General features: G+C 44.8%; 1 protein-coding gene across 1 annotated transcript in view; it reads right to left on the reverse strand.

Moving 5' to 3' along the window:
• The window catches only part of DNAH6 (dynein axonemal heavy chain 6), a 286,055-nt gene extending 260,645 nt beyond the window's left edge, over positions 1 to 25,410 (reverse strand). Inside the window, exons 1-9 of the mRNA XM_066574325.1 lie at positions 25,372 to 25,410; positions 19,888 to 20,136; positions 17,287 to 17,463; positions 16,767 to 17,014; positions 14,005 to 14,272; positions 13,325 to 13,459; positions 10,679 to 10,802; positions 4,566 to 4,695; positions 525 to 693 (exon numbers count right to left, since the gene is read on the reverse strand). Of these exons, the coding sequence (XP_066430422.1) occupies positions 525 to 693; positions 4,566 to 4,695; positions 10,679 to 10,802; positions 13,325 to 13,459; positions 14,005 to 14,272; positions 16,767 to 17,014; positions 17,287 to 17,463; positions 19,888 to 20,136 (1,500 nt within the window). The 5' untranslated portion in view covers positions 25,372 to 25,410. The remainder of the gene's footprint in view (positions 1 to 524; positions 694 to 4,565; positions 4,696 to 10,678; positions 10,803 to 13,324; positions 13,460 to 14,004; positions 14,273 to 16,766; positions 17,015 to 17,286; positions 17,464 to 19,887; positions 20,137 to 25,371) is intronic.
• Positions 25,411 to 25,776: the final 366 nt, after the last annotated feature.

Below are 25,776 nucleotides of genomic sequence, written 5' to 3' on the forward strand. Positions count from 1 at the left end.
AAATTTACGCAGAGGCTAGAACCCATTGATTTAATAAGGCTCGCTCACATGCGTGCCTTTTACCTACGCATTTCAGTTGCGCAAAAAAACACAGCATGCTCTATTTTCCTGCATATCTGAGCACCAAAGGTCCCCATAGAAGTCAATGTGGGGGGGGGGCATATTTGCGCACAATATGCTGCGTAATTCTGCTGGAAAAAGAACACATCTGTAACTCATTAACAATTTCAAGCAGAAGTCTTCTTCTTAAAATATGCCGAAACGCGCGCGAAAAAGCATCACTCATTACACAAAAACGCAGTACTGAGGAACGCGTAAATGCGCGTACACGGGGACACAATCGCATAAATTCAATAGTTGACTCTACAGCATCGGTACGGAATATTTTGCTGGTGTTGTATTTACTGAAGCAACGTACACTTACAAGGTCCATAAAGCCTAATTTGGTGTTTTTGGTGCACGGCTGATTATTATTTCTTCAGGCTCGGCGCTTTACCTTTCTAATCACTTTTTAGTAACGTTACCTTTTTGTCTGCAGCTTCCTGCTTGACTTCAGTATGCCACGTCTGAATCATCTCGTGAGACGGCGTGGAGTTCAGTTTTTCTACCAGGTAGTTCAGCAGGTATGAGACTGAGTTAACGGCCATGATATGCATAGTGTTCACTACCAAGTAATCAGTAAGTCGAATAAAGCTTTAGAAGAAAAAAGGAACGTGTTAACAACTGAATTACAAGTCTATGCAACAGCTAAATAATTTCATCTACACCCACAATGCACAACAAAAAGAATGTGGCACTGAGTGAGAGCTCGTTCACACGGGGGAAGTCGCACGGCTAACTTAAATGTGCAAAAAAAAACATGCCCATTAGAACCAATGGTCTCCTATGGAAATGTTCAGACGTACCTAAAAAATAGGACATGAGCAACTGAAATTCCCTGCTGCGTGCAAATATAGGACCTGATCTATCTGCGCAGGAGTTTCAATTGACTCCTATGGAAGCTGGAAAACAAATTCCCTAAGATTGGGAAAGAGAGAGCAGGGCTAGAGGGAACCACCATTTAGCTCCGCCCCTCTTGCACCACCCTCTCTCTCCTTGCTATGGAGCAATCCCTTGGAAAACCCCTCTAGCCCCGCCCTCTCACTCCTTACTATGGAGGAATTCCCCTGTAGCGGGGAGAGAAGAATTCCCCTGTAGGATGTAAGTACACTGACTGTCATTATGCCTTTTAGCCCTTAAACTACCCATTAACATCTGTGGCGCTAATGGGTAGTTTAAGGGCTAAAAGGCATAATGACAGTCAGTGTAATTACATCCTGCAGGGGAACCTTATAGGTGGGAGAGAGAGAATGCAGGGCTAGAGAGAGGGCAGGGATAGAGGGCTTCCCCAAGAATGGAGGGGGGAGGGCAGGGATGTGCAAGCTGGAAAACAAGTGGGGGGGGAAATTAGCTACACATTCCGATTGTTTAGTTTAAACTTCTAAACCATGGGAATAGGAGAGGAAGGGAGATGAAAGGGGAGGAAGTGCTGCCGCACCGCTAAACCCAGAAGCACATTTTAAATGTACCACTGTAAGCTCCTGTTAGTCCCTGCAGGGATGAAGAGACTCCCCGGTGGTTCCCTTCATCACCCGATGCCTCCCCTCTTCCCAGCGGGAACTAACAGGAGTTTACAGTGGGACATTTTAAACTTGGTGTTCAGCTGTCCCCAAACTCCGAACAGCAACGGAGAATAAGGAATTCCCCATAGCAGGGAGAGAAGGAATTCCCCTGCTGAGAAGAATGAGGAAATCCCATAGTAGGGAGAGAGTGAGGGGGCGTCCTCTCTCTCCTTGCTATGGGGGAATCCCTGGAAGAACCACTCTAGCCCTGCCCTCTCTCTCATGCCCCACACTCTCTCTCTCCCAACAATGAGGAAATTCCCCTGTAGCGGGGAGAGAAGGGTTACCCTGCAGGATGTAATTACACTGACTGTCATAATGCCTTTTAGGCCTAAACCTACCCATTAACATCTGTGCCCCTAATGGGTAGTTTAAGGGCTAAAAGGCATAATGACAGTCAGTGTAATTACGTCCTGCAGGGGAACCCTTCCCTCCCTGCTACAGGGGAATTCTCCCATAGCCGGGAGAGAGAGGGGGTGGGACTATAAAGAGGGGACAGTTAGAAGGGGAAAGAAAGAGGGTGGGGCTATAGAGCTTCCCCAAGAGCGGAGGGGGGAGGGAGGGGCTGGAGAAATTTCCCTGTAACAGTTCGAGAGAGGGTCCCCTACAGGGAAGAATAACGAAATCACCAGCAGCGAGGGAATAACTTATTCTCCCCTGCAGGGGAACCTCAGCATCACGCTGCTGGGGATTTCCTTATTCTCCCCTACAGGGGAACCTCTCTCTTCCTGCAGCAGGGATATTCCTTCAGTACTGCCGAGAAGAAGGGAGCCCCAAGCAAAAAAAACTGTGATTTCCGCGCGCGGACGAAAAATCGCAGCGTGCTTTTTTTTTGCATGGTTTCCACATGAACGGCTTCCATTGAAATCAATGGCAGCCGTCCGATCCGTGGCCTTTCCACAATTGACATTGCGGAAAGGTCGTGGATTCCGCCTCATCACTAGGCGATGATGTGGGAAAAGCAGGAGATTAAAAAAAAAATGTACTGCACATGTCTGACGAGGAGTTATACAGTACAGATTGAAGAGAAGAAGAGCAGGTACGCGCAGATGCCACTGCTGTGAGGGCCGGATTCTGAATGCCCGTGTGCCCACTGGCTGCATCACAGGCGACAATCACATGTGCGGCTGTAGCGTATTAGCTAAAATATACGCTGCAGTGCGGTAATCCCTCGGTCAGCAAAAATCATCGCAATGACTTCTAATGCATAAATAGAGTCAGCTGTAATCTTTTCCCAGCTCTGGGCGCAGCAAACTCTTTTGCCCTTCCTTTTTTTCCAGCTTCACATAGGAGTCTATGGAGGCTTCCAGGGTATCTCAGCAAAAACAGGGCAAGACCTATCTTTTTCGGCAGTGTACAAAATTGGTCGCCGATTTCAATCGTGTATGTTTTTTTCCGGCACGATTTCTTTATGCGGCTAAAAATCGGTAATCTGAATGAATACATTGGAAGCCAATGCTTCGGATGGTTGCGAATTCTGCCATGTGTATATATGCGACTAAATAGCCGTATACAAACGCTTGTGTGAATAAGGCCTTAATCCGTGTATCTGCGTGGATCCTGTGCAGCAAAATCGCATCGATCACATATTGAAGGCCTATCATAAGGATAGATCAGCAATTTTTAAAGTCTAGGAAACCGTCAGGTTGTGCTGCTGGGATCTGTCGTTCTATATGGATTTCCAGCAGCACAGCTTCACAGGTGGGATATTTGAGCTGGCTGGGTGGAGTTTTCCAGCCAGTCAATCCCCCTGTTCTGCTGCACATAAACACCAGCTCCTGTGTTTATAGGATGCTGGTCATTTTATTCATTCAGGCCTCCTTCCCACGGACGGATTTCCGCCGCGTTGCCTGCAGCTATTAGGTTCTATTGAACCTAATAGCTCAATGCTCACGGTGCGGAATTCCGCACCGTGAAATCTCCCGTCCTCACCCGCGGCATGCTCTATTTGCCGCGGGTGTACGCGCGGCCGGCTTCCATTGCAGTCAATGGAAGCCGTCCGCTCACGCTATCTTCCGCTGTAACACAGCGGAAGATAGCGTGAAATCGCCTCTCCGCCCACCGCCGGCACGTCATGTGACACGGCCAGCCGCGTCATGTGATGCTGTGGGCGTGTCTTGTGACGTGGCCGGCGTGTCACATGACGCTGCGGCGCGTCACGCCGAAGCGTCATGCGGGACCCAGAACCCCGTATCCGCTGGTAAGTATGGGGTCTCTGGGGGGCGCCGTGACGGGCTTCGCCGCGGAATATTCCGCGGCAGAGCCCGTCACGGCCGTGTGCAGCAGGCCTTAGTCTTATTCCCACTCAGAGCTGGGTGTTATGCATGTTAATCTGTAGTGTTTCTCACACCTTCCCTGAGGACAGTCTGGACACCTGTATTCCCTGTCTGCATCTTATGCAGACCCCCTCTCCCCTTCCCTTTGACAGGTGCAGCCTCCAGATGTCTGATGTCTTGTGTGTTGTCAGGTGGGTGATGTCCTTTAAGTCAGTTCGGTGCCTGATTCTTTCCCCGTGGTGTGAGGACACTTGGACTAGCTATTGTTTAATATCTGTATGCATGAGTGGGGTTCCTGTTATGTGTGTTATTGGTGTGAACAGCAAAGTGTTCTGCAGGTGGCCAGACATGAGGTGTGAACAGACCTGTTCTGTGTGTAGGTGTAAACAATGACATGTCCTGTGTTTTGTGCATTTCTCCAGGTATCTAATTGGGCATTGCCAGGTCCTAGGTGAAGACTGTGGGGGCCGTCCTTATAAGGACGCCTACCCCGCTTTTTACATACAATCTACCAGATGCGATTAAGTATATTCTACTTAATGCATAGTTTCCTCCTCTAAGTGAAGACAAGTGTATTGTTTGAGAACAACTTAAATTGCTTATAGTTGTTAATAGAACGTGCACTCACCATGTCAGCCGTCCGCAGTGTCTCCTCTTATTGGCTTGCTCTGTGTAAGTCATTTTATCAGAAGATTCTCCAAAAATGTCTCCACGAAAATGAGAGAGTGTCAAAATATCCGTATCTGCAGGTCTTGAAACTGTATTTATCAGGCCAATAGGAAAACAGAAATAAAAAATATACATTCACTTATAGAATACGACTGGAACATGCACATTCATTCATTGAATGAGTAGTCTATTGCTGAACTTTCTTTGGATTTTACAATTACAGAACAACAAAAGAAGAATAAAAAGCATGGAAGAATAGCGGCATACACTGGAAGAAATAGGATAGACCTTTATTTAAACATCTTTAGCGTATCTGTCCTTTCTAAAACCTATTGAAATATCATAGGGACATCTCCAATTAGCAATAAGATCTGAGCATATCCAAAATAAAGCCTATATTTCATCCCAAATACATACAACGTAGCAACGTTTCGGTTACGAAGAACCTTTTTCAAGCCAAGATTCTTAGTAACCAAAACATCACTACTTTGTATTTACATGGTTATTACAAATGATCTTCCTGATGTGAACCCCTCCTAGCTGATGTTTAATGACTCTCAGATACATACATTTGATATCAATGGAAACAGAAACAGAGGTGATCAATGTGAGCCCCCGTTCTTACTTGACATACTGGAGCCTGTAGTCAGGTTCCTGCCATCCATGTCGTGTCATATCATGATTGACTGATGCAATGGCTTCTGAGATGCGTCCTCCCAGATCATGCATGGTGGGTGGTAAGGGGAACATGCAGATTCTAACACACCCCCAGAGGAAAAATCACAAGGTGAAAGGTCTGGGAGAACATGGAGCCAAGGAAGGTCATCCCTATCGCCACCACCTGCACGGCCAATCCAACTGTTTAGTAGTCGCCTATTGAGCTTACTTCTGACTTCATTGTGAAACTGCGGAGGGGGATGATGTTGGAAGGTGAAACCTGGGATTTTCTGTTCCGGCTGCGGCAGAAGCCATATCTGTAGGATGTCCAGGTATGAAATCCCTAGGATTGTTTTCTCATGGAAGAAGAAGGGGCCGTACACTTCCTACAGGTTATAACTCGAAACACATTCACCTTGGAGGAGTCGCATTCGCTCCACGTAGACAGGTGGGGTTTCCCTCCCCCACATTCTGACCTAACTTTTGTTGCCCGAAATATGGAAGGCGGCTTCATCACCAAACACTATAGATTCCATGAAACCATCACTTTCTATTAGAGCTTGCAGACTCTCGCAGAAAGAATGTCGCCGTGCTTTGCTGTCCAGTTTCTGGCCCGGTAACAATTGCAATCGGTAGGGATAGCATTGCAAACATTTGTGCAGAATCTTCCACACAATCAGCTGTGGAACATCCAATTTTCTGCTCGCTCTGATGGTGGATTTCTGAGGACTTGATGTGACACTTGCCGGATGCGCTCCACTGTTTCCACGCTTACTGGTGGACGGCTGGGTGATTTTCCATTACGGATGCAACCTTTTTTCTTAAAATTGGAGTACCGCTTATAAATTCTGCATCCACTGGGTGGATCCTTACCAAACTTTGTTCGAATATGTTGTTGCACACTAATAACAGACTGGTGGACCTGAAAGTCAAGGACACAAAACACTCTCCTGTCTACACTGGCAACCATTTTGTTGCCATAGCCTCCTTGCAATGCCTACGACAAAACAAAACTTTTTGGGCCTCACTTAGCAAAACTGTCAAATAGTAAGACTGTCCTTATTGCCCATACCAACCAATCACAGCGCAGCTTTCATTTTAGCTCAGCAACTTGAAAAATGAAAGCTGTGCTGTAATTGGTTGGTATGGGCAACAAGGACATCTTACATAAAAATTTTTGAGTTTCTATTCCAATGTATATCAAAATCTATGTATCTGAGTGTCACTAAATGTGTGTTATGTGTGTTTCAGATCGGGAAGATAATTTATAATAGCCCTGTATTTAGGATTAATTTTGGATATGATGACATCTTGTTGCCAATTTGAGATGGATTGATACTGGAGAAGGATCGCTCCCCTGCTTTGATGTTCTGTTGTATTCCAGATGGTGAGCATGAGAAAATATTAGAAAAAGGACTTTTTGGTGTTGTGTAGACATTTGATTTTGGATGTCATAGGGGCATGTCAAAAGTTTTGATTGCAGAGGGTCCGGGTATTGAGACCCTACTGATCGCTAGAATGAGCCAGCTGAATCGCTCATCCGAGTGCTGTCACTGCTCACTAGCTTAAGATGGGCTCAATGGAAAATCTAAGAGTCCATCTTTACCTAGCAAGCAGTAGCAGAGCTTGAATGATCACTTCAAACACAAGAAATCAAAAATTTTGACATGTCCCTATGACATAAAGCGTCGGCCGAAAATCGTGACCATCTGAAGCATTGGATTCCAGTGCATTCATTTAGATGGCCGCATCAAAGAATCATGGCCGCAATAATAGGACATTGTGGCCAAATACGCCGTCGATGTTTTGATGCGTCCAGAAAAGATAGGTCTTGCCCTATCTTTCGACCTAGGTGGCTCCCATAGGCTTCTATGGGAATTGCCAGCAAGGAGGGGGGTAGGGAGTTTAGCCATGGCTAGCGCTGTTAAACCATGTCAGCTGGCTCTATTGAGCCATTAGAAGTATTTATGCCGGCCCAAGGAATTCCGGGCTGCAGTGAATATACCCCGCACCCGGATGTATGAATGGGTGAGAGAATGGGGCCATATGATGAGGAAAAATTCTGTACAAAATTAGCAACAGAGCGGACATGTGGGGAAGATTTTAAATCCACAGGATGTCACTTTATGCTGCATCCTTCAAATGAGGGGATGAAATTCACCCCAAAATCCATAGCTGGTGTGGATTTTCCACTGTGGAAAATTGGGAGCATTTTTAAAGGGATTATCCCAAGATTTAATGTTATTCCCTATCCACAGGTTAGAAAATAAGTGTCTGATCTGTGAGAGTCTGACCTCCAGGATGCCAACTAATCATGAAAAAAGCAGGTCTTTTGTTTTTCGAACCTCGGATGAATGGAGCATACATGCTGCCCCATCATTCCCCTCTATGGGACTGCCGAAAACAAGGCAAGTACAATGCTTGGCAATTTCCATTAATTTTATTAACTAATTAGCCATGAATTAATACCCTAATATGTTATTTGAAATCGAGTTTCCCAAATCAGACAGCCCTTTTAATTATATTCACACATCAGTATCATACTGAAAAATGAACCCTAAGATATGCGGTCTATGGGATTGCTTACAAAGGATTGATAGTTCGAACTATACCGCTATCACACATCATTAACCCTTTCACTCATAGGCAATTTTTCTTTGCATTTTTGTTTTTTTGTCTTCACTTTCAAAGATTTAGAAAGATTTTTCTGTCGACATTGCCATGTGAGCTTGCTTTTTGAAGAACATGTATTTTTCAAGGGTACCATTTAACCCCTTGAGTGGCATGCCCGGAAATTTTCCGGGACGAGCTCCACTGCCGATAGTGACCTAGCCCGGAAGATTTCCGGGCTATGTATCACTATGGGAGCTGCAGAGCACAATGCCACAAGCTGTTACATTGTGCTCTGCCTGCACAGACCCACAGAGAACAAAGCAAGGGCTTTGAAAAACCAGCAGAAGATATTGCCGATATGCCGGCAATCTCCTGCTTTGTTTACAGGTTGCCATAGAGACCATCGGCTTGTCAGAAGCAAGCCGATGGTCTGTGTGGCAGGGAGAGCTTGGTGCTTGGCTGTGAGAGGACAGCTAGGTACCAGCTCTTACAGCAGAGATCAGAGAAAACCTCCGATCTCTGCTGTGTTAACCGTTTACATGCGGCAGTCTATGTGACTGCAGCATGTAAAGGGCTGTCACTGCAGCATGTAAAGGACTGTCACCATCGGACCCCCGGAATGTGATCAGGGGGTCCTGATGGGTCCCTGTGGAAGTCCTCTAAAGGGACAAAAAAATAAAAATAAATAAAAATGTAAAAATTTTTTTAAAAAAAGTAAAAAAATTATTTAAAAAATTATAAAAACACTTCTCTCCCTTTACTTTGTAAAAAATCAAAAATACAATCACACGTGGTATCCATGCGTCGTAATGACCCAGAGAAGGAAGTTAATACATTATTTAACCCCTTAATGACATGGCCCCTTTTTTTCTTTTTTCCCCATTTCTTTTTTTCCTCCCCCCTGTTTAAAAAAATCACAACTTGTCCCGCAAAAAACAAGCCCTTATATGGCCATGTCAATGGAAAAATGAAAAAGTTATAGCTCTTGAGACGCAACTGCAAAATTAGTTGAAATTCAATGATTAGACCATTTTAAAAAACCTGCCCTGGTGGGCACGACAGGGTGGTAGGAAACCCGCCACTCAAGGGGTTAATGTACTATATAATGTACTGAAAAACGTTAAAAAATTTAAAGCAGGATATTTCAATTTTGCCATATTGGTGGAGTTTTGTTTGAATGAATTGTTTTACAATTTTGTGGTCAGTACGGTTACAGCGATACCAAATTTATATATTTTTTTTCATTATACTACTCTTAAAAATATTTGTTTAAAAAAAAATAGTTTTTTGCCTCCATATTAAGCTTCATTACTTTTTTAGTTTTCCTCCGATGGCATTGCCTGATTTTCGCGGGATGACCTATAGTTTCTATTGGTCCCATTTTGGGGTACATACGACTTTGTTATCGCTATTTATAACATTTTTTCTAGGAAACGGTGAGCAAATAAGTGCAAGTCTAGTGCTGTTTTTTTATGGCGTTCACCATGCGGGATAGGTAATATGTTATTTTAATAAAATAGAAACTTTTTTTTTTTTGTTATCTTAAAAAATGGGAAAAATGTTTTATTTAAAACTTAAGGATTTTTTTAAATTATTACAAAAAATATTAACTTATTTAAATTTTTTAAATTAATTTTTTACAGTATAGTGGACTTGAACGAAGGATCATCTGATCACATATTCAATATTCTGCAACACTTCAGTATTGCAGTATATTGCATTTCTGAAAGCATTCTATTAAAGAGGTTGTCCCGCGCCGAAACGGGGTTTTTCTTTTTTCAATAGCCCCCCCCCCCCGTTCGGCGCGAGACAAACCCGATGCAGGGGTTTAAAAAAAAAAACGGATAGTACTTACCCGATCCCCGCGCTCCGGTGACTTCTTACTTACCTTGTGAAGATGGCCGCCGGGATCTTCACCCACGGTGGACCGCAGGTCTTCTCCCATGGTGCACCGTGGGCTCTGTGCGTTCCATTGCCGATTCCAGCCTCCTGATTGGCTGGAATCGGCACACGTGACGGGGCGGAGCTACGAGGAGCAGCTCTCCGGCATGAGCGGCCCCATTCAGAAGGGAGAAGACCGGACTGCGCAAGCGCGTCTAATCGGGAGATTAGACGCTGAAATTAGACGGCACCATGGAGACGAGGACGCTAGCAACGGAACAGGTAAGTGAATAACTTCTGTATGGCTCATAATTAATGCACGATGTATATTACAAAGTGCATTAATATGGCCATACAGAGGTGTATACCTCCACTTGCTTTCGCGGGACAACCCCTTTAAGCTGTGTTACAGGCATGGCTTTGCAGGTAGAAAAGCATGGCGGCCCTGAAGGCCTTCACAATCTTATTGCAGGAGAGTTATTCAGGAGACACAGGCAGCGTCTAGCCATTTAAATGCCACTGTCAGAATTGACAGCACATCTAAATGGTTCACAGCCGCAATCGGAGTTATCGAGGATCCTGGCTGCTGCGGCCGGATATCAGCTGTCAAAGACAGCTGATACCAGTCATGCATGGATCCGGCTTGACTCCTAGGCCGGTTCCATACACCTCCCACTGCCGGAGGGTATATACGTACATCCTCTTACATGCAGGGGTTACATGGTTCTTCCCACTATAAGTATAGCATAGATATGGCTACACACGAGCCATCACCCTCTGCTACAGTCAACTTTGGGGATATGGGATACTTTCCATTATGGAAATAGCTGTGCAAGAGCACCAAGAAGGCGGCATAATTAGCTGGTTTCATATGTCCTTAAGAATACAAAAAATGGCTTCATGTTGGGAATGTCCCATCACCTGAGCTCTCAGAATGATTCAAGTAGTCATCCGGTGTAAACCCAGCCTCCAATAATGCAGTTCGACTAGCACTCCTGACAACTTCTTTAGCTAGGTCACGGAACTCAGAGAGATGGCTGGCAACCTAAGAAGTACAAAATTACACACACATAGTAGCAGTGCAGCTAATAAAGCGGCTTAATTGTGTCAAAGCATGTGCATCCAAGATGCAAGTAGTTGAGAAATACGTATCTGTCTGAAAGGGGTTAAAGGGAACCTGTCACCTCCCTACTGCACCATAGACTTAAGGCCCTTTTACACTCAACAATTATCGCTCAAAATTCATCCAAACGGCCTGAAAATGAGCGATAATCGTTACACGTAAACACGGGCATTGTGCACTTTTTGCTTGAGCGATGGATTTTAGCTCCGCAAAAAATCCATCGTTCACATTCTATTTGAATGCATTTTACTGATCTTTCAAAGGACCTCAGGACACACAGTGTACTCCTTGTGTTTTGCTTTGCATACATAACGAGTACACTATGTACTTTGCCAGGAGGAGAACAATGGAATCTGTGGGCAGATGTTTACATGTCAAACAACTCTTGCAGGAAAAAGAAGGTCCTTTAATATGCAAATAAAGATGATTAAAGTGTTAATGGACTTTAAAGCCATTAACACTTTATGCAAATACATAGCTAAATCTTTCAATCTTTCGGCCCTTTGAAAAATTATCTTTGCGTGTAAAAAGGCCTTAAGTTATGGTGCTGTAGGGAGGTGACAAGTTCACTTTAACTGTGTAGCCCAGAAAAGGGGCCTGGATTCCCAGAGGCGGTAGAGAGATGGCCTGACTACGCAGGACTATCTGGGTCTTGGGCTGTTTAATGGGTTATATGTAAGGGCTCAATAAGACAAGGGATTCCCCTCAGAAATTGCTCCCAGCCTGGGGAAGAAGAGGCAACGATAGGCCCTGGGAGTCTTTTAAACTCTATGAAATCTCTGTGGGCTTTGGGGTGTTAGGCACTGGGCCTACACCTTATCAGCTAAGGATGCTGAATACTTAGTTCATGGCCAAATAGGCCTAGGATTTTGTTTGTGCTTTGTATTGTAGTGTTATGTGAAGCACATGCTAAATAACGTTAACTGAGGTTTAACAGAAATCCCCTGTGTGGAATGGAAGACTCTTCATGTACCAACCATCAAACCAGGAGATGGCGATGAACCTGAACGAGATGGATGGATGGATATGAGATAGATAGATAGATATGTGATAGATAGATATGAGATAGATAGATAGGAGATAGATAGATAGATAGATAGATAGATAGATAGATAGATAGATAGATAGATATGAGATAGATAGATAGATAGATAGATAGATAGATAGATATGAGATAGATAGATATGAGATAGATAGATAGATAGATAGATAGATAGATAGATAGATAGATATGAGATAGATAGATAGATACATAGATATGAGATAGATAGATATGTGATAGATAGATAGATAGATAGATAGATAGATAGATATGAGATAGATAGATAGATAGATAGATATGTGATAGATAGATAGATAGATAGATAGATAGATAGATAGATAGATATGAGATAGATAGATATGTGATAGATAGATATGAGATAGATAGATAGATAGATAGATATGAGATAGATAGATAGATAGATAGATATGAGATAGATAGATAGATAGATAGATAGATAGATAGATAGATAGATACCGTGTTTCCCCGAAAATAAGACAGTGTCTTATATTAATTTTTGTTCAAAAAGGTTTAACTTTTTTACATGTATAGCTGCCTGGACACTATTTAAATTGACTTTTTTAATTAACTGTTAGCAGGGCTTAATTTTGGAGTAGGGCTTATATTTCAAGCATCCTCAAAAAGCCTAAAAAATCATTTTGCATACTCAAAAATTCTGGAAAATCATGCTATGTCTTATTTTCAGGGAAACAGGGTAGATAGATAGATATATATGAGATAGATAGATAGATAGATAGATAGATAGATAGATAGATAGATAGAGAGATATGAGATAGATAGAGAGATAGATAGATAGATATGAGATAGATAGATAGATAGATAGATAGATAGATAGATAGATAGATAGATAGATAGATAGATAGATATGAGATAGATATAGATAGATAGATAGATAGATAGATAGATAGATAGATAGATATGAGATAGATAGATAGATAGATAGATAGATAGATAGAGAGATAGATAGATAGATAGATAGATAGAGAGATAGATAGATATGAGATAGATAGATAGATATGAGATAGATAGATAGATAGATAGATAGATAGATAGATAGATAGATAGATATGAGATAGATAGATAGATAGATAGATAGATATGAGATAGATAGATAGGAGATAGATAGATAGGAGATAGATAGATAGATAGATAGATAGATAGATAGATAGATAGATAGATAGATAGATAGATATGAGATAGATAGATATGAGATAGATAGATAGATAGATAGATAGATAGATAGATAGATATGAGATAGATAGATAGATAGATAGATAGATAGATAGATATGAGATAGATAGATAGATAGGTGATAGATAGATATGAGATAGATAGATTAATGATTTTCAAATGTGAATGAACACTTTAAAGTAAGGCATACCTCTTTTAGTTGCTTAAATTGTAGGTCTGTAAACTCTTTTAAACTATATGTATACCCCTTCTCGATGCGGCATAGACCCATGTCACTGATTCGGTAACACATTTCTTGTATGTTGAGGAGTGCAGGGCGCAAATACTGCAGGAAGATAAAATCACAATAACATGTTAAGACAAGGTTTTTTTCTTTTTACTATCCATGGGCATGAAATATATAAAGCAAAAAATATATATATATCACTCTTAAAGGGAACCTGCCACCTCCCTATAGCGCCATAAACTAAGTAATAGCGCTGTTAGGGAGGGTTACAGGGAGTCCGGTGAGGCATTTTTTATACTCATCCGCTCCCTTGTTCCCTCAGTGCCCGACGTTGATGTCCATGCGCCGTACTGAACATCCCACTCTTTTCACAGTGCTAGGCACAGACTCTCCTATACAAGTCTATGGGGGAGCGCCCACGCAGCACTATGAAAAGAGTGGGATGTTCAGTGTGGCACACGGACTTCAGAGGGGGTTGTTGCAGGAACCAGGGAGTGGGCAAATATAAAAAAAACTAACCTCACCCGGCTCCTTGTCACCCTCGCCCAACAGCACCATAACTTAGTGCTGCAGGGAGGTGAAGACTGGAAGTGCCTCCACCGCACACATATAGACTTGGTAAGTAGCCAGTTGGGGATACATACTGAATTCACAATGAACAGATTCTCCTGCAGGGCCTTGCGACATTCACTGATTTTCTTGGCACGCACGTTTTTTCTCCATACAGTGAAAGCTTTCCACTTTCTGAAGAGAGCGAAGGTAGGAATCTGTTTTAGTGCTTTATGGTAAAGATATTCCTGTTTCCAGCGCTCCAGCTCCAAGAATAATACATCTCCATTACATATATTGGTTACTCCTCTGTCGCTTATGGTGTAATAGTCATGTTTGTTGATGTTTCCATGGCTTACAATTCTACGTAAAGGAGAGAAAAAAATACTGTTAAAATTGCGCGAAGATGACCTCCTCTGTATATATGCCCTATTAGGGCGGGCCATGTGCTGTCCTTGTATTACAGGACTGCCATTCATGTGAAGCGCTGCCCATGTGATACTAATGCTATATTTCCCTTTGCAGCAGGGTATATGTCTCGCTGGCCACAGCTTTCTCTTCTGCTAGTAAGGTGTGCCAAGAGACGGGCCCGGGATGATCAGCTATTCGCCTGTGCCCTGCATTCTAGAAGGGATTGTGCATGTTGGCACAACCCATTTAGAAAAGTCATTAATTATTACTTATTAGTAGAATACAAACAGCTTGACACGATGTTGTAGTAAACAATTAAATTTTTGGATTAATATGTTGCTTTTTCTTGGGCGCTACAACTGTAACAACAAGCAAACATGAATCGTTTATAAACGTAGCACAATATATTTTTGATTGCTTTGATACAATCAGATCTTTACTCCAATCTCTAAGGCCTCATGCACACGGGTACGCACGGATTCCGCTACTGAATCCCGCAGCGGAATCCGCCCGTGCCCGCAGACATGGGCATTAAAAGACAGCTTCTTACCTCTCTAGATCCAGCGCAGATTTCCTCCGTCACAGTCGGATCTTCTTTCTTCAGCATGGCGGATGCGTGCCCCCATGTTTTCTTTTTTTGAACCTCCTCCTTTCCCACGGATCCGCGGTACGTCTGCAGTGACAGCTGCGGGTGTTCCGCGGACCAGATGGCTTCCATTAACTTCTAAGGAAGCCGTCCCTGTGGGATCCGCAGGAAAATAAAGCATGCTGCCATTTCTTACCAATCCGCACACTGAGAAAAAAAAAATCACATCCGCATGCTTTAAATTGCCTTGCGGATGCTATTGTATCCCTATGGGCGCTTGATTTGCAGATCTCTTGCACGGGTTCCGCGAATCAAATCTGCCCGTGTGAATTGGGCCTTAGTCATGGTTAGGCTCTGTTTAGAGTATAGATTGGGACATCTACATTAAGTGGATGCTTCCAATATATACTTATTTTCACCAGATACCTTTGAATATAATTTCACAGTCTACTATACTATTCTATCTTCTTCTTTACTGTTATACTACTATACACTGGCCAGACGGAAGGCAAACACACTTCCTTAGTCCCCGTCGGGCTAATGAATCCCTACGGACACATTAGAGTGTAAGTTGGGAGCTTTACCAGCATACACACTAAACATACCACACACATGTGATGTGAACATAGCCTCAGATTGGCAGAATTATGTTGCCATGTATGCCAGGGGTTGCCATCTTACCATAGACTTTTCAGCAATCCGTGCGATTTTCCTAGTAGCCAGGCAACAATAGTTTCCATGGACATAACAGACAACAACCCAATACATTGGGTGCCTGATGCCAACTTCTAAACACAATGCCTACCTGCATTTGTCCTGCCCTGATTTATGCGCAACAAATAGCAACCTCTTCGTAATGCAACAAAAACATTGAGAAATTTGCACAATAAGGCCTTAGTCAGACGGGCGTTTTTTGCCGCGATTTGCGCATGCGCATGCGTCCGGCTATTTTTTAAAACCATTGCTTTGCAATGGTATCGGACACATGAGCGCTTTTTATGCGCTCATCCGATAAATTATAGAACAGAAATCGCAGATCGCACCTATCTGCGATCTGCGATTCCTGTTCTCTTCTCTATATGCGCTCAATGGGGCCGGCGGCAGCAGCGCCGACCCCATTGAGAACATATAGAAGACAAATCATTCTTCTCTGCCACAGCTGTTACAGCTGTGGCAGAGAAGAACGATGTTTGCCCATTGAATTCAATGGAGCCGGCAATACAGCAGGTTCCACTGAAAGCAATGGGCTGCCGGCGATCGCAGGATGAATTGTCGGGAAGGGCTTAAATATATAAGCCCTTCCCTGCAATTCATCCAGAAAAGTGTAAAAATAAAAAAAATCTATATACTCACCTTGTCCCGGCAGACGGAGTTCAGAGCGGCCGGCCTGCAGTGGGTGTGAAGGGGATGTGAGTCAGACTTGCCTCTGATTGGCGCTGAGCCAATCAGAGGCAAGTCTGACTCACACCCCCTTCACACCCACTGCAGGCCGGCCGCTCTGAACTCCGTCTGCCGGGACAAGGTGAGTATATATATATATTTTTTTTACACATTTCTGGATGAATTGCAGGGAAGGGCTTATATATTTAAGCCCTTCCCGACAATTCATCCCACGCTCGCCCGCAGCGCATTGCTTTCAATAGAGCCGGCTGTATTGCCGGCTCCATTGAATTCAATGCGCTGGACAGCTCCAGCCCGTTTCTAATGAAACGCGGCTAGGAGCAGATTTTTCTGGCGATTTTTTGGCCCCGGTCACGCGATTTGCGGATGCGCATCCGTCATGCGATCCGCAAATCGCACGAAAAAACGCCCGTGTGACTAAGGCCTAAAGGTGTATTTTAAAGTGTTTTTTCTATATACCTCAGGTTATACGGATCATATTCAACTGAAGACTTGGGGACAGCAGGAGTCATATAAAGGAAACCCAAACTCTTATTTTCTAGTAGTATGCTGATGATCTGTAAGGGGTCTTTAATGTTTGCCTTTATGACATCTTCTGCACTCTCAAACACACTAGAAGGAGGTGATGGAACTCGTTTGTAAGAGCTAGAAAGAGATGGCTGCTTTGGTGGAGCAGGAGATATGGTTCTACTGAAGTCCATCTGGAACTAAAGGTGAAAAAATACATTAGCGATGAAGACAAATGATACAAATATATGACAATTACTGTAGTAAACAATGAGATTGATATCTGCTGGAAACAATTGTAACAATGAGAGGTGAAATTGTGGTGACACATTATTAGAAGGAGCTTTGGTGGAAGGACTGACACATCTGAAGAAGCGTTACTTGGCTACTGCATGATATCAGCTGAGGGACTATGCAGAGCAAAGTATGGAAAGTTCTTCTGTATGCGTCCAAAGTTTTAGTAACTTCTCACCTGTTTTTCTTTTAAGTCATCTGGGAGGTCCGGAAGCCTTACGGTAGATGAGACGGCTCGCAGTTTCTTTTCTGGGGATGGTTCACATAGAAGCATACCTCGACTTCTCAGATCTTCTTTGTTCTTTTGGTATATGTATTCAGGTTGATTTTGATCCTGATAGGTTTTCAATATAGGCTTTAACACATGTGGAGAAAATGTTGTGTTAATGGATATGTGTAACATGTTTTCAATTCTTCATAATAAAAAGCAGAGGTGTAACTTGAAGCTCTGGGGCCCCAATGCAAAACCTGTAACAGGGCCCCCAACTATAATGGTTTATTCATAGTACTGGGCTCCCTATATGGAGAAGAGAGGCCTTATGGGCGCCCTAAGGCTCCTGGGCCCGGGTGCAATCGCATCCTCTATAGTTACGCCCCTGATAAAAAGCATCTATGACGATACATTGTGGTCGTTGTATTTGTTACTGATTTGCTGTTTCATTGACTTGGTTCCTCTCCATCTACTAGACTTTCAGTGTTTGCCCCACGCTCCACATCATGATTTATTATGGTGTTCATCTAGAGGGGTGCAGCGTTGTTAAGCTTTTCAGAAACTGAGGTTGGAGGTTCCACGGCAGATCCAGCTTGAAGTAAAAGCTCTGCATGCAGCACTTTGTCTGCCATCTAAAAGCTGGGCAGCAGAGTGGAAATCGAAGGAACTCCATTATAGTCAATGGGGTCTGTTGAGCGCCGCTCGGTTCCGTCCTGAGACAAAGCCGTTCAGCCATGAGGATTCCCCTTTCCTGCTCCACAAACGGAGGCGGAAACCCTGAGGAGACTGATCAGAGCTAGAATAACTTGCAGTGTACTGGGGAGGCACCGCACTTCATGGCGCACCCGTCACCTTTTGTTGATGCCTGTTAATTATGCATTACCTTTGCTGTTCAACAAGAACGTGCTGTGAAGAGACTTAGGGCTCCTGTCCACGGGCGAATTTTCACTGCGTTCCCTGTGGCGATAATCCGGCCGCAGGGGATGCGGTGAACGCTTTCCATAGCGTTGCAATGGAAAGCGCGGGCCCCTCTGTCCACGAGCGGATAATCATAGCGATGCGGAGAATCAGCATGCTGCGAATTGCCGCGATTTTCCGCGGTGAGCCTATCTGTTAGGCTCTGACAGGCTCACCGCAGAGATCCGTCAGCTGGCTTCTGCTCCCCGGCGGCGGCTCCCACAGCGGAGATCCACTGCAGCATATTGCAGCGCCCGTGGACAGGCAGCCTAAGAGGCCCTTTACATGCAAAGATAATTGCTTTATCGGCGGAACGAAGATGGCAATGGAGGCTGGGATTGAGGTTTGTCCTCTTCAGCGATGAGTCCTGCTTTTGTCTCGGATGTAATGATAGCCGGAGATTGGTCTGGAGACCATGTGGGCAACGCATGAAGAGGCCTTTATGAGGGAACGCCACATTGATACTACTCCTGGTATTTTGGTAGGGGGTGCATAATGTACAATAACCATATTCCTCTAGTGTTCATTCCAGGTACACTAACATCTTAGCGTTATATTGATTGGATCGTGGAACCAGCGGTACGGCCATTTCTATGAAGAGTTCCAGGAGTCATTTTTCCACACGCCACCAGGCCACATGTTGCTCGTAGAACTATGTGCAGCCTGCGTTGCCTAAACGTGCTACCATGGCTTGCAGTGTCTCCGGACTTGTCTCGCATCGAACACATCTGGGATGTCATTGGTCAGTAATTGCAAGGTATGCTGCCAGCAGGGCATCTTGATGATTTCAGTGCCCAAGTGCATCCAGCATGGCAGAACATTCCCCAGACAAGCATTAATGGCCTCACTGATAGCAGCCAAGGTGTGTAAGTGCGTGTATTTCTGCGCATGGCGCCCATACTCAATACTAAATAAAGAGGTTTTGAATATTTTGTTTATATATATTTATCATTTCCATATCACTAATATGTATCGATCCTGCGATTTCTATGGCTGGGTTCACACAGGGCGGATTTGCCGCGGTTTTGCCGCGCGGAATTCAGCCGTGACAAATCCGCCCGCGGCCGCTAATCTCGGGATTAGCCAGCCATGTGGACGAGATTTCTCAGAAATCTCGTCCACACGGGACGGCCAATCCGCTGCGGTAACTCTGGCTGAAACCGCGGCTGCGGTTTCAAAAGGTGCAGCATGTCTATTTATTGTTTCGTTTAATCGCGGCCACGCTCTCCTCCATGAGAGCGCCGGCCGCAACGGAAAAGCGAGCGGCCCGGCCGCCTCAGAGCCGCCGCGGCTTTTTCCGCGGCGGTTCTCCTGGCGGAAATCTCGCGGTTTTTGCTGCAGCCAAACCGCGGGATTTCCGGCGGGAATACGCCCTGTGTGAACCCAGCCTAAAACTCCATGACTTTTCCTTCTTGGTGTTGCAATTTCAGTGTTGAGGAGTGTATTAGAGACATTTATTGTGAGCGCTGCAACATTTTAGAAGAATATAGTCATTGCTCCGATGACCCCCGTTTTTTGCATAGTGGTGGAGCTTGTCTCCGTCTCGTTATTGATAAATCTTTCCCCATGTGTCACCTTTTCTCTTATTGCCATTTAAGTGAGATTTCTTACCAGGGGTTCCAGTTTAACAGCCTGCTGTCTTTTCCTTGTGTTAGCCCGTGCCTTTGTATCATGAGTAAATAGTAACGCTTCTGGATTTAGGACTATCTGCTTTGGAGCCGTGGAGATTATTCTATCTTTGAATTTGCTCATATCCGGTCTCTGAACCCACTCCGCTAGCTCGGTGCTTGGAGCCGCATTGATGTGTGATGGTGAAAATATATGTGGAGTTCCTTGAGGATTGTTGGACGACATTGCCATCTGCAATACAAAATTATTGAAAAAAAATGGCGGTGTAAGCAGTGGAAAAAGTTGATCAATATTAACAAATGCATATTTTGCAAAAAGTTAAAAAATAAAAAAATAAATAATAAAAAAATTTAAAAATTAAAAAAAAAAATATATATATATACTAGTGGTGTAACTAAAGGATCATGAGCCCTAGTGCAAAGGTTCAGCTCCCCCCTCCCTTCCTGCTCTTCATGGCTGCTGGCTGTGGTCTCCCCGGACCTCTCCACGGCATTATCTGGTCTCTTAAGCCCATCAATGTGGCACTAGCATCCAGGGATGTTACTAGGTTCTGAACAGTTAAAGGGCACAAGTTCCAGAATACATGACTCCTCCCCTGTTGCCTCTTCTAAGTGCAAGTTGGGGAACGAGTCAGGCACTCAGCACAGCAGTATGATACAGGTATGGAACATGTAATGAATGTAGTGAGTCCACACAATAGCCGCAGTTGCGGGTGCTGCAGGGGTTTCTCCTGGATGCTGTGGTACAGTGGCATGGGAGGCCTAGGGCCCGGTCACAATTGCAACCTCTGTGACCCCTATAGTTACTGATATTCACTACCTAAAAACTTTATGAAAACTAATGCAGATGAAATTAAAGTGTTCTCAGTCAGCAACGGGTCAGGTTGTAGCCTTCATTTTTTTTTATCAATTAGAAAAGGAAAGCACTAGCTGTTTGCTATGGCGTGAGCTCCACATTGTCTGCACTTAGTCTTGATAACTTCTGCCCTCTTTAATTTTGTCAGCTTCGCACCATTTGATGCAGTGCTAGTTTTTCAGCAAAACGAAGGACTCGTAACAGAACCAAACAGACCCCATTACAAGTCAGTGAGGTCACCGTCATGTGAACAGGGGCAGAGGTCAGAGCTTCGGTGACTGATCCCATGAGGGTGGCATCGACACATGTAACTCACACAGTCACTCACAGGCACGTGGTCGTTAGTATTCAATAGCAACTGAGGCCGCGGGAGTTTGTAGGGGATGTAGTCTGCCCGTAATCTGCACAGGGGTGAAGGACATAGGCTTAGTCCCAAGAGAGCAGCATTCTATAGGTAGGTAACCATAAACCACCTGGTATTAGCATTAGGACCCATCTGAAAGCTGGGTCACCTGGACATTGGTAGATGGGCCAATATGATTTGATCAAATTATATATCAAGAACCTTGCATTATTTAATGTGGTTAGAGTATTTAATATAGGTATACTTTTGATAGTAAATGTATTTTGAGTGCTGTTGCCACTTTTTGGTTTCTGCTTATATGATGATGTCACCGCCAAGTGATCAGGGGCAGAGCATGTAACTCACTCATGGACAGAGAACCCAGGTGACTGATCACATGATGGTGACATCATCACAGGTCCTGTAAGCACACAGCTGCTGTTTTAGGACATCTGCTACATGCACGTCACACATACACACATCTCTGCTACATGCACATCAGACACACAGCTCTGCTACATGCATGTAACACACACAGTTCTGCTACATGCATGTGACATACACACAGGTCTGCTAAACGCACATCCCACTCACAGCTCTGCTACATGCACATCACACACATACAGCTCTGCTACATGCATTTCACACACACAGCTCTGCTACACGCACGTCACACAGCTCTGCTACATCCACGTCACACACACAGCTCTGCTACCTGCATGTCACAGACACACACAGCTCTGCTACATGCACGTCACACACACAGCTCTGCTACATGCATGTGACATACACACAGGTCTGCTAAACGCACATCACACTCACAGCTCTGCTACATGCACGTCACACACATACAGCTCTGCTACATGCATTTCACACACACAGCTCTGCTACGCGCACGTCACACAGCTCTGCTACATCCACGTCACGCACACAGCTCTGCTACCTGCATGTCACAGACACACACAGCTCTGCTACATGCACGTCACACACACAGCTCTGCTACATGCACGTCACTCACACAACTCTGCTACATGCACGTCACACACACAGTTCTGCTACATGCATGTGACATACACACAGGTCTGCTAAACGCACATCACACTCACAGCTCTGCTACATGCACATCACACACATACAGCTCTGCTACATGCATTTCACACACACAGCTCTGCTACGTGCACGTCACACAGCTCTGCTACATCCACGTCACACACAGCTCTGCTACCTGCATGTCACAGACACACACAGCTCTGCTACATGCACGTCACACACACAACTCTGCTACATGCACGTCACACACACAACTCTGCTACATGCACGTCACACACACAACTCTACTACATGCATGTGACACACACAGCTGTTATGGACACGTCACTCACACACAGCTCTGCTACATGCACGTGAAGGACCTGTGATTATGTCACTGTCACGTGATCAGGGGTGGAGGTTAGAGCCCAGGTGACTGATCACATGATGATGACATCATAACAGGTCCTGTAAGCACATGGCTACTGTCTGGCTCTGCATGTTTTATGACCTGTGATGACGTCACCTTCATGTGATCAGGGGCAGTGCATGTAACTCACTCACAGACAGGTGGTCATTAATATTTTGATATGCAGGAGATACCCAGGTTATACCAGCATGGTCCATATCACTATACACAGGATGTATAAGTTTCACCAGCTGAACATATAATTATATCCAGGTTACACCGTTTTCATACGGCTGAAAAAATCATAAGAGATATATTCTTTTGAACGGGGTCACACATTTGGCAGTCACACAACAATGTGGGAAACAAATCGCGGCACATCCTATCTTTAGGCTTGCCCTCGCATCACCCATTGTTTCCGATGGGCCCGGCGGCAGCATCGTACCCCTGTGCTAGGTGCATGCGATGTTTCCCATTGAAAGTAATGGGAGAAACTCTGCAATCCTTTACTGCGGCTGACAGGCATGGCGGAGGATCGCTACCTCCCCGGAGTGATGCGAGGCGGTTTTAATATAAAAACACATCGCATTCATGGGGAAATCGTATGTTGGTGAGAGCGATATCGGGCCGTGATTCAAGATCCGATACGTCACTCGCCTGTGTGAAGTTAGCCTTAAACCAGCATGGTCCATATCAGTGTACACAAGAGATGTACATCTCCCTGTATATAGTGATATGGGGCATGCTGGTATAACCTGGGTATTTTCAGTATATAATTATATATGTACAGCTGGTATAACCTATAGAGCCCTTTAAATTTAACACATTCATTGTCACTGCATTATTTTTCACGCCCATTTCGTGCAGCATCCGCTACTTTTGCGTGCATTTTCGCACCGAAGGTCCCCATAGAAGTCTATGATGGGGAAGGGGGGAGGAGTACATGCGCAATGCACAACGGGATGCACGCTACACTTTGTAATTCCGTTTAAAAAAAAACATATATGACATTCATTAGACTACATAGGCATTTAAATCTGGGCGTGGTTGTGTCCCGTGTGCAATATTACACGCCCTGCCGCCGCCATAAACATGAGCGCACGATCCAGTCACGTAAGCAGGATTATTTCAATTGGGAAAGGGGAATAAGTCCCTGCTAGATGACTAACAGCAGCTTATGGTATCAGGAACAAATCTAATGGCCGTCTGCACACGCCCGGATTTGAATTGTGGAATCCACGATCATCACCCGCGCAGACGATCCGCAGTATTCCGCAATACAAAATGCATGACTGTTAATGGTTAAATAGAGCCAGCTGTCTTTTCCCGGCATCGGACGCAGCTAAACTCCCTTCCGCTAATTTATGGACCGTATGTATAGCCCCACACATCTAGGGTCAAATCCCTCGCTACATACGCTGTCTGATAGGGCAGCCGCCATTTTTTTTTTGGCTGATGACAAAAACACACGGTTTTACTTTTACTTTACTTTTTACTATTCACGCTCTGCGCTAGCCCTGTAATACGGGAATGTGTTCGCCAGTTGTAAAATGTAAGAAAACGGACAAATGTTACATCACGTGATAATGGCGGCTTAAGATACACGCGACTCGAGGATCCCCATTAGAAAAAATAGCCGATCCTCCAACGTGACTAAAAGCCGCACCGGAGGATCGCTACTTTCCTTAGGTGATGTGAGGCGTTTTTGACACAAAATTGCTTCGCATTCGCGGGGAAATCGCATGTTCCTGAGAACGATATCAGGCCGAGTTTCACGGCTCATTATTGCGCTCGCCTGATTGAAATTAGCCTTAGACGGCGAAGACTGAAGAGTTCTCATTTCATCGAGCCAACGGGGCTTTTGTCCATCTAAGGCCTCATTCTAACGGGGAGCTGCGCGCAAAAATCATGCGTGTAAAAAATACGCGACTGTTAAACCAATGCTTTCCTATGCGAACATTGGGATGACGGAATCTGCACGTTCCCTTAGGAAACCATTGGTTCTAACAGCCACGTGTTTTCTAAGTGCGTGATTTTTGCGCCTAGCTCCCCGTGACAATGAGGCCTACAGCTAATTTCACACAGGCGAGTGCGATTTCGGGCCGCGAAACTCAGCCTGACATCGATCTCAGGAACGTGCCATTTCCCCATTAATGCAAACGCCTGGCATCACTTTAGGGCAGCAGCGATCCTCCGCCGCGACTGTCAGTGTTTACAGTGGGAAGCCTGGCATCGCACATGCCTGCACCCAGGACGCGGCGCTGCCGTCAGCCCCAATATAAGCAATGGGTGATGCGATGGCACGCCCAAAGACAGGACCTGCCGCAGTTTTCTTTCTCTCATGTGTATGACCCCATTCAAAAGAATAGGCTTCATGTCCGTGCGAGAATTGTGCGAGAGACTGGGTCGCGTGAAACCAGCAGCTCGAGTGCGAACGGGTTAGCGGCGACGTCACTCGCTGATTCCAACGACGATCGGCTCGTCTAAAAGGACCCGAACGGCACAATAATAATCTGATAATTGTAGCTAAGCGCCCCCAATAACAAAACTGATGGGCAAAAGTAAAAATGTGCGCAAAAAGTCAGTTGAATGTTATATAGTAATCAGTGCCTGCAGTACCGCGGTCAGCCGGGATCTGTTGGAGGCAGCTTACAGTATAATGCCTGCAGGGTCACCAGGCAAACCTCCCAGCAGCAGCAGCGCCATCAGAGTAACGCCGAGCAATGCCCGCCGATGCAAGCACTGGTTATCATGTGAGGGTGAGCCGCTATATACAATCTGTAGGTCCCTGCACCTATATCTATAGTGTATCCATTACTACACAACTTACCTCAAGCAGGAAAGTTCAGCGAACTTCAGCGTCCCGGCGTGTGTACAGTTGCCTAGCAACCGCCGAGCTGTCTTGGGGGCGGGGCTACAGAGAGTCCCGTGACGGCCGGCACCCCCCGCAGTGCTGCGCTGTCTGCATACAGTTAATGAGGAGCCATTAATGTCCCCATGTGTGTGTCAGGCGCATGTAAATAGAGCTCTAAGGGGGTCAGGGACATTTTCATGGAGGGCCACATAAGCCTAAAGGCTCAATGTCCACAGGGGATTGATTTGCGGAATCCGCGCAGAAGATCCAAAAAATCAAGCCCCGCCCCCCAGGGAAGCTTGGGTGTCCCCACATGAATGAAAGCCATTTATAAGGGCTCATTCACACGGGTGGATTTGTGCTCCGTATTACGCACCTACT

The sequence above is a fragment of the Eleutherodactylus coqui genome, chromosome 7 (genome assembly GCF_035609145.1).
Source record: "Eleutherodactylus coqui strain aEleCoq1 chromosome 7, aEleCoq1.hap1, whole genome shotgun sequence".
Taxonomy (NCBI): domain Eukaryota; kingdom Metazoa; phylum Chordata; class Amphibia; order Anura; family Eleutherodactylidae; genus Eleutherodactylus; species Eleutherodactylus coqui.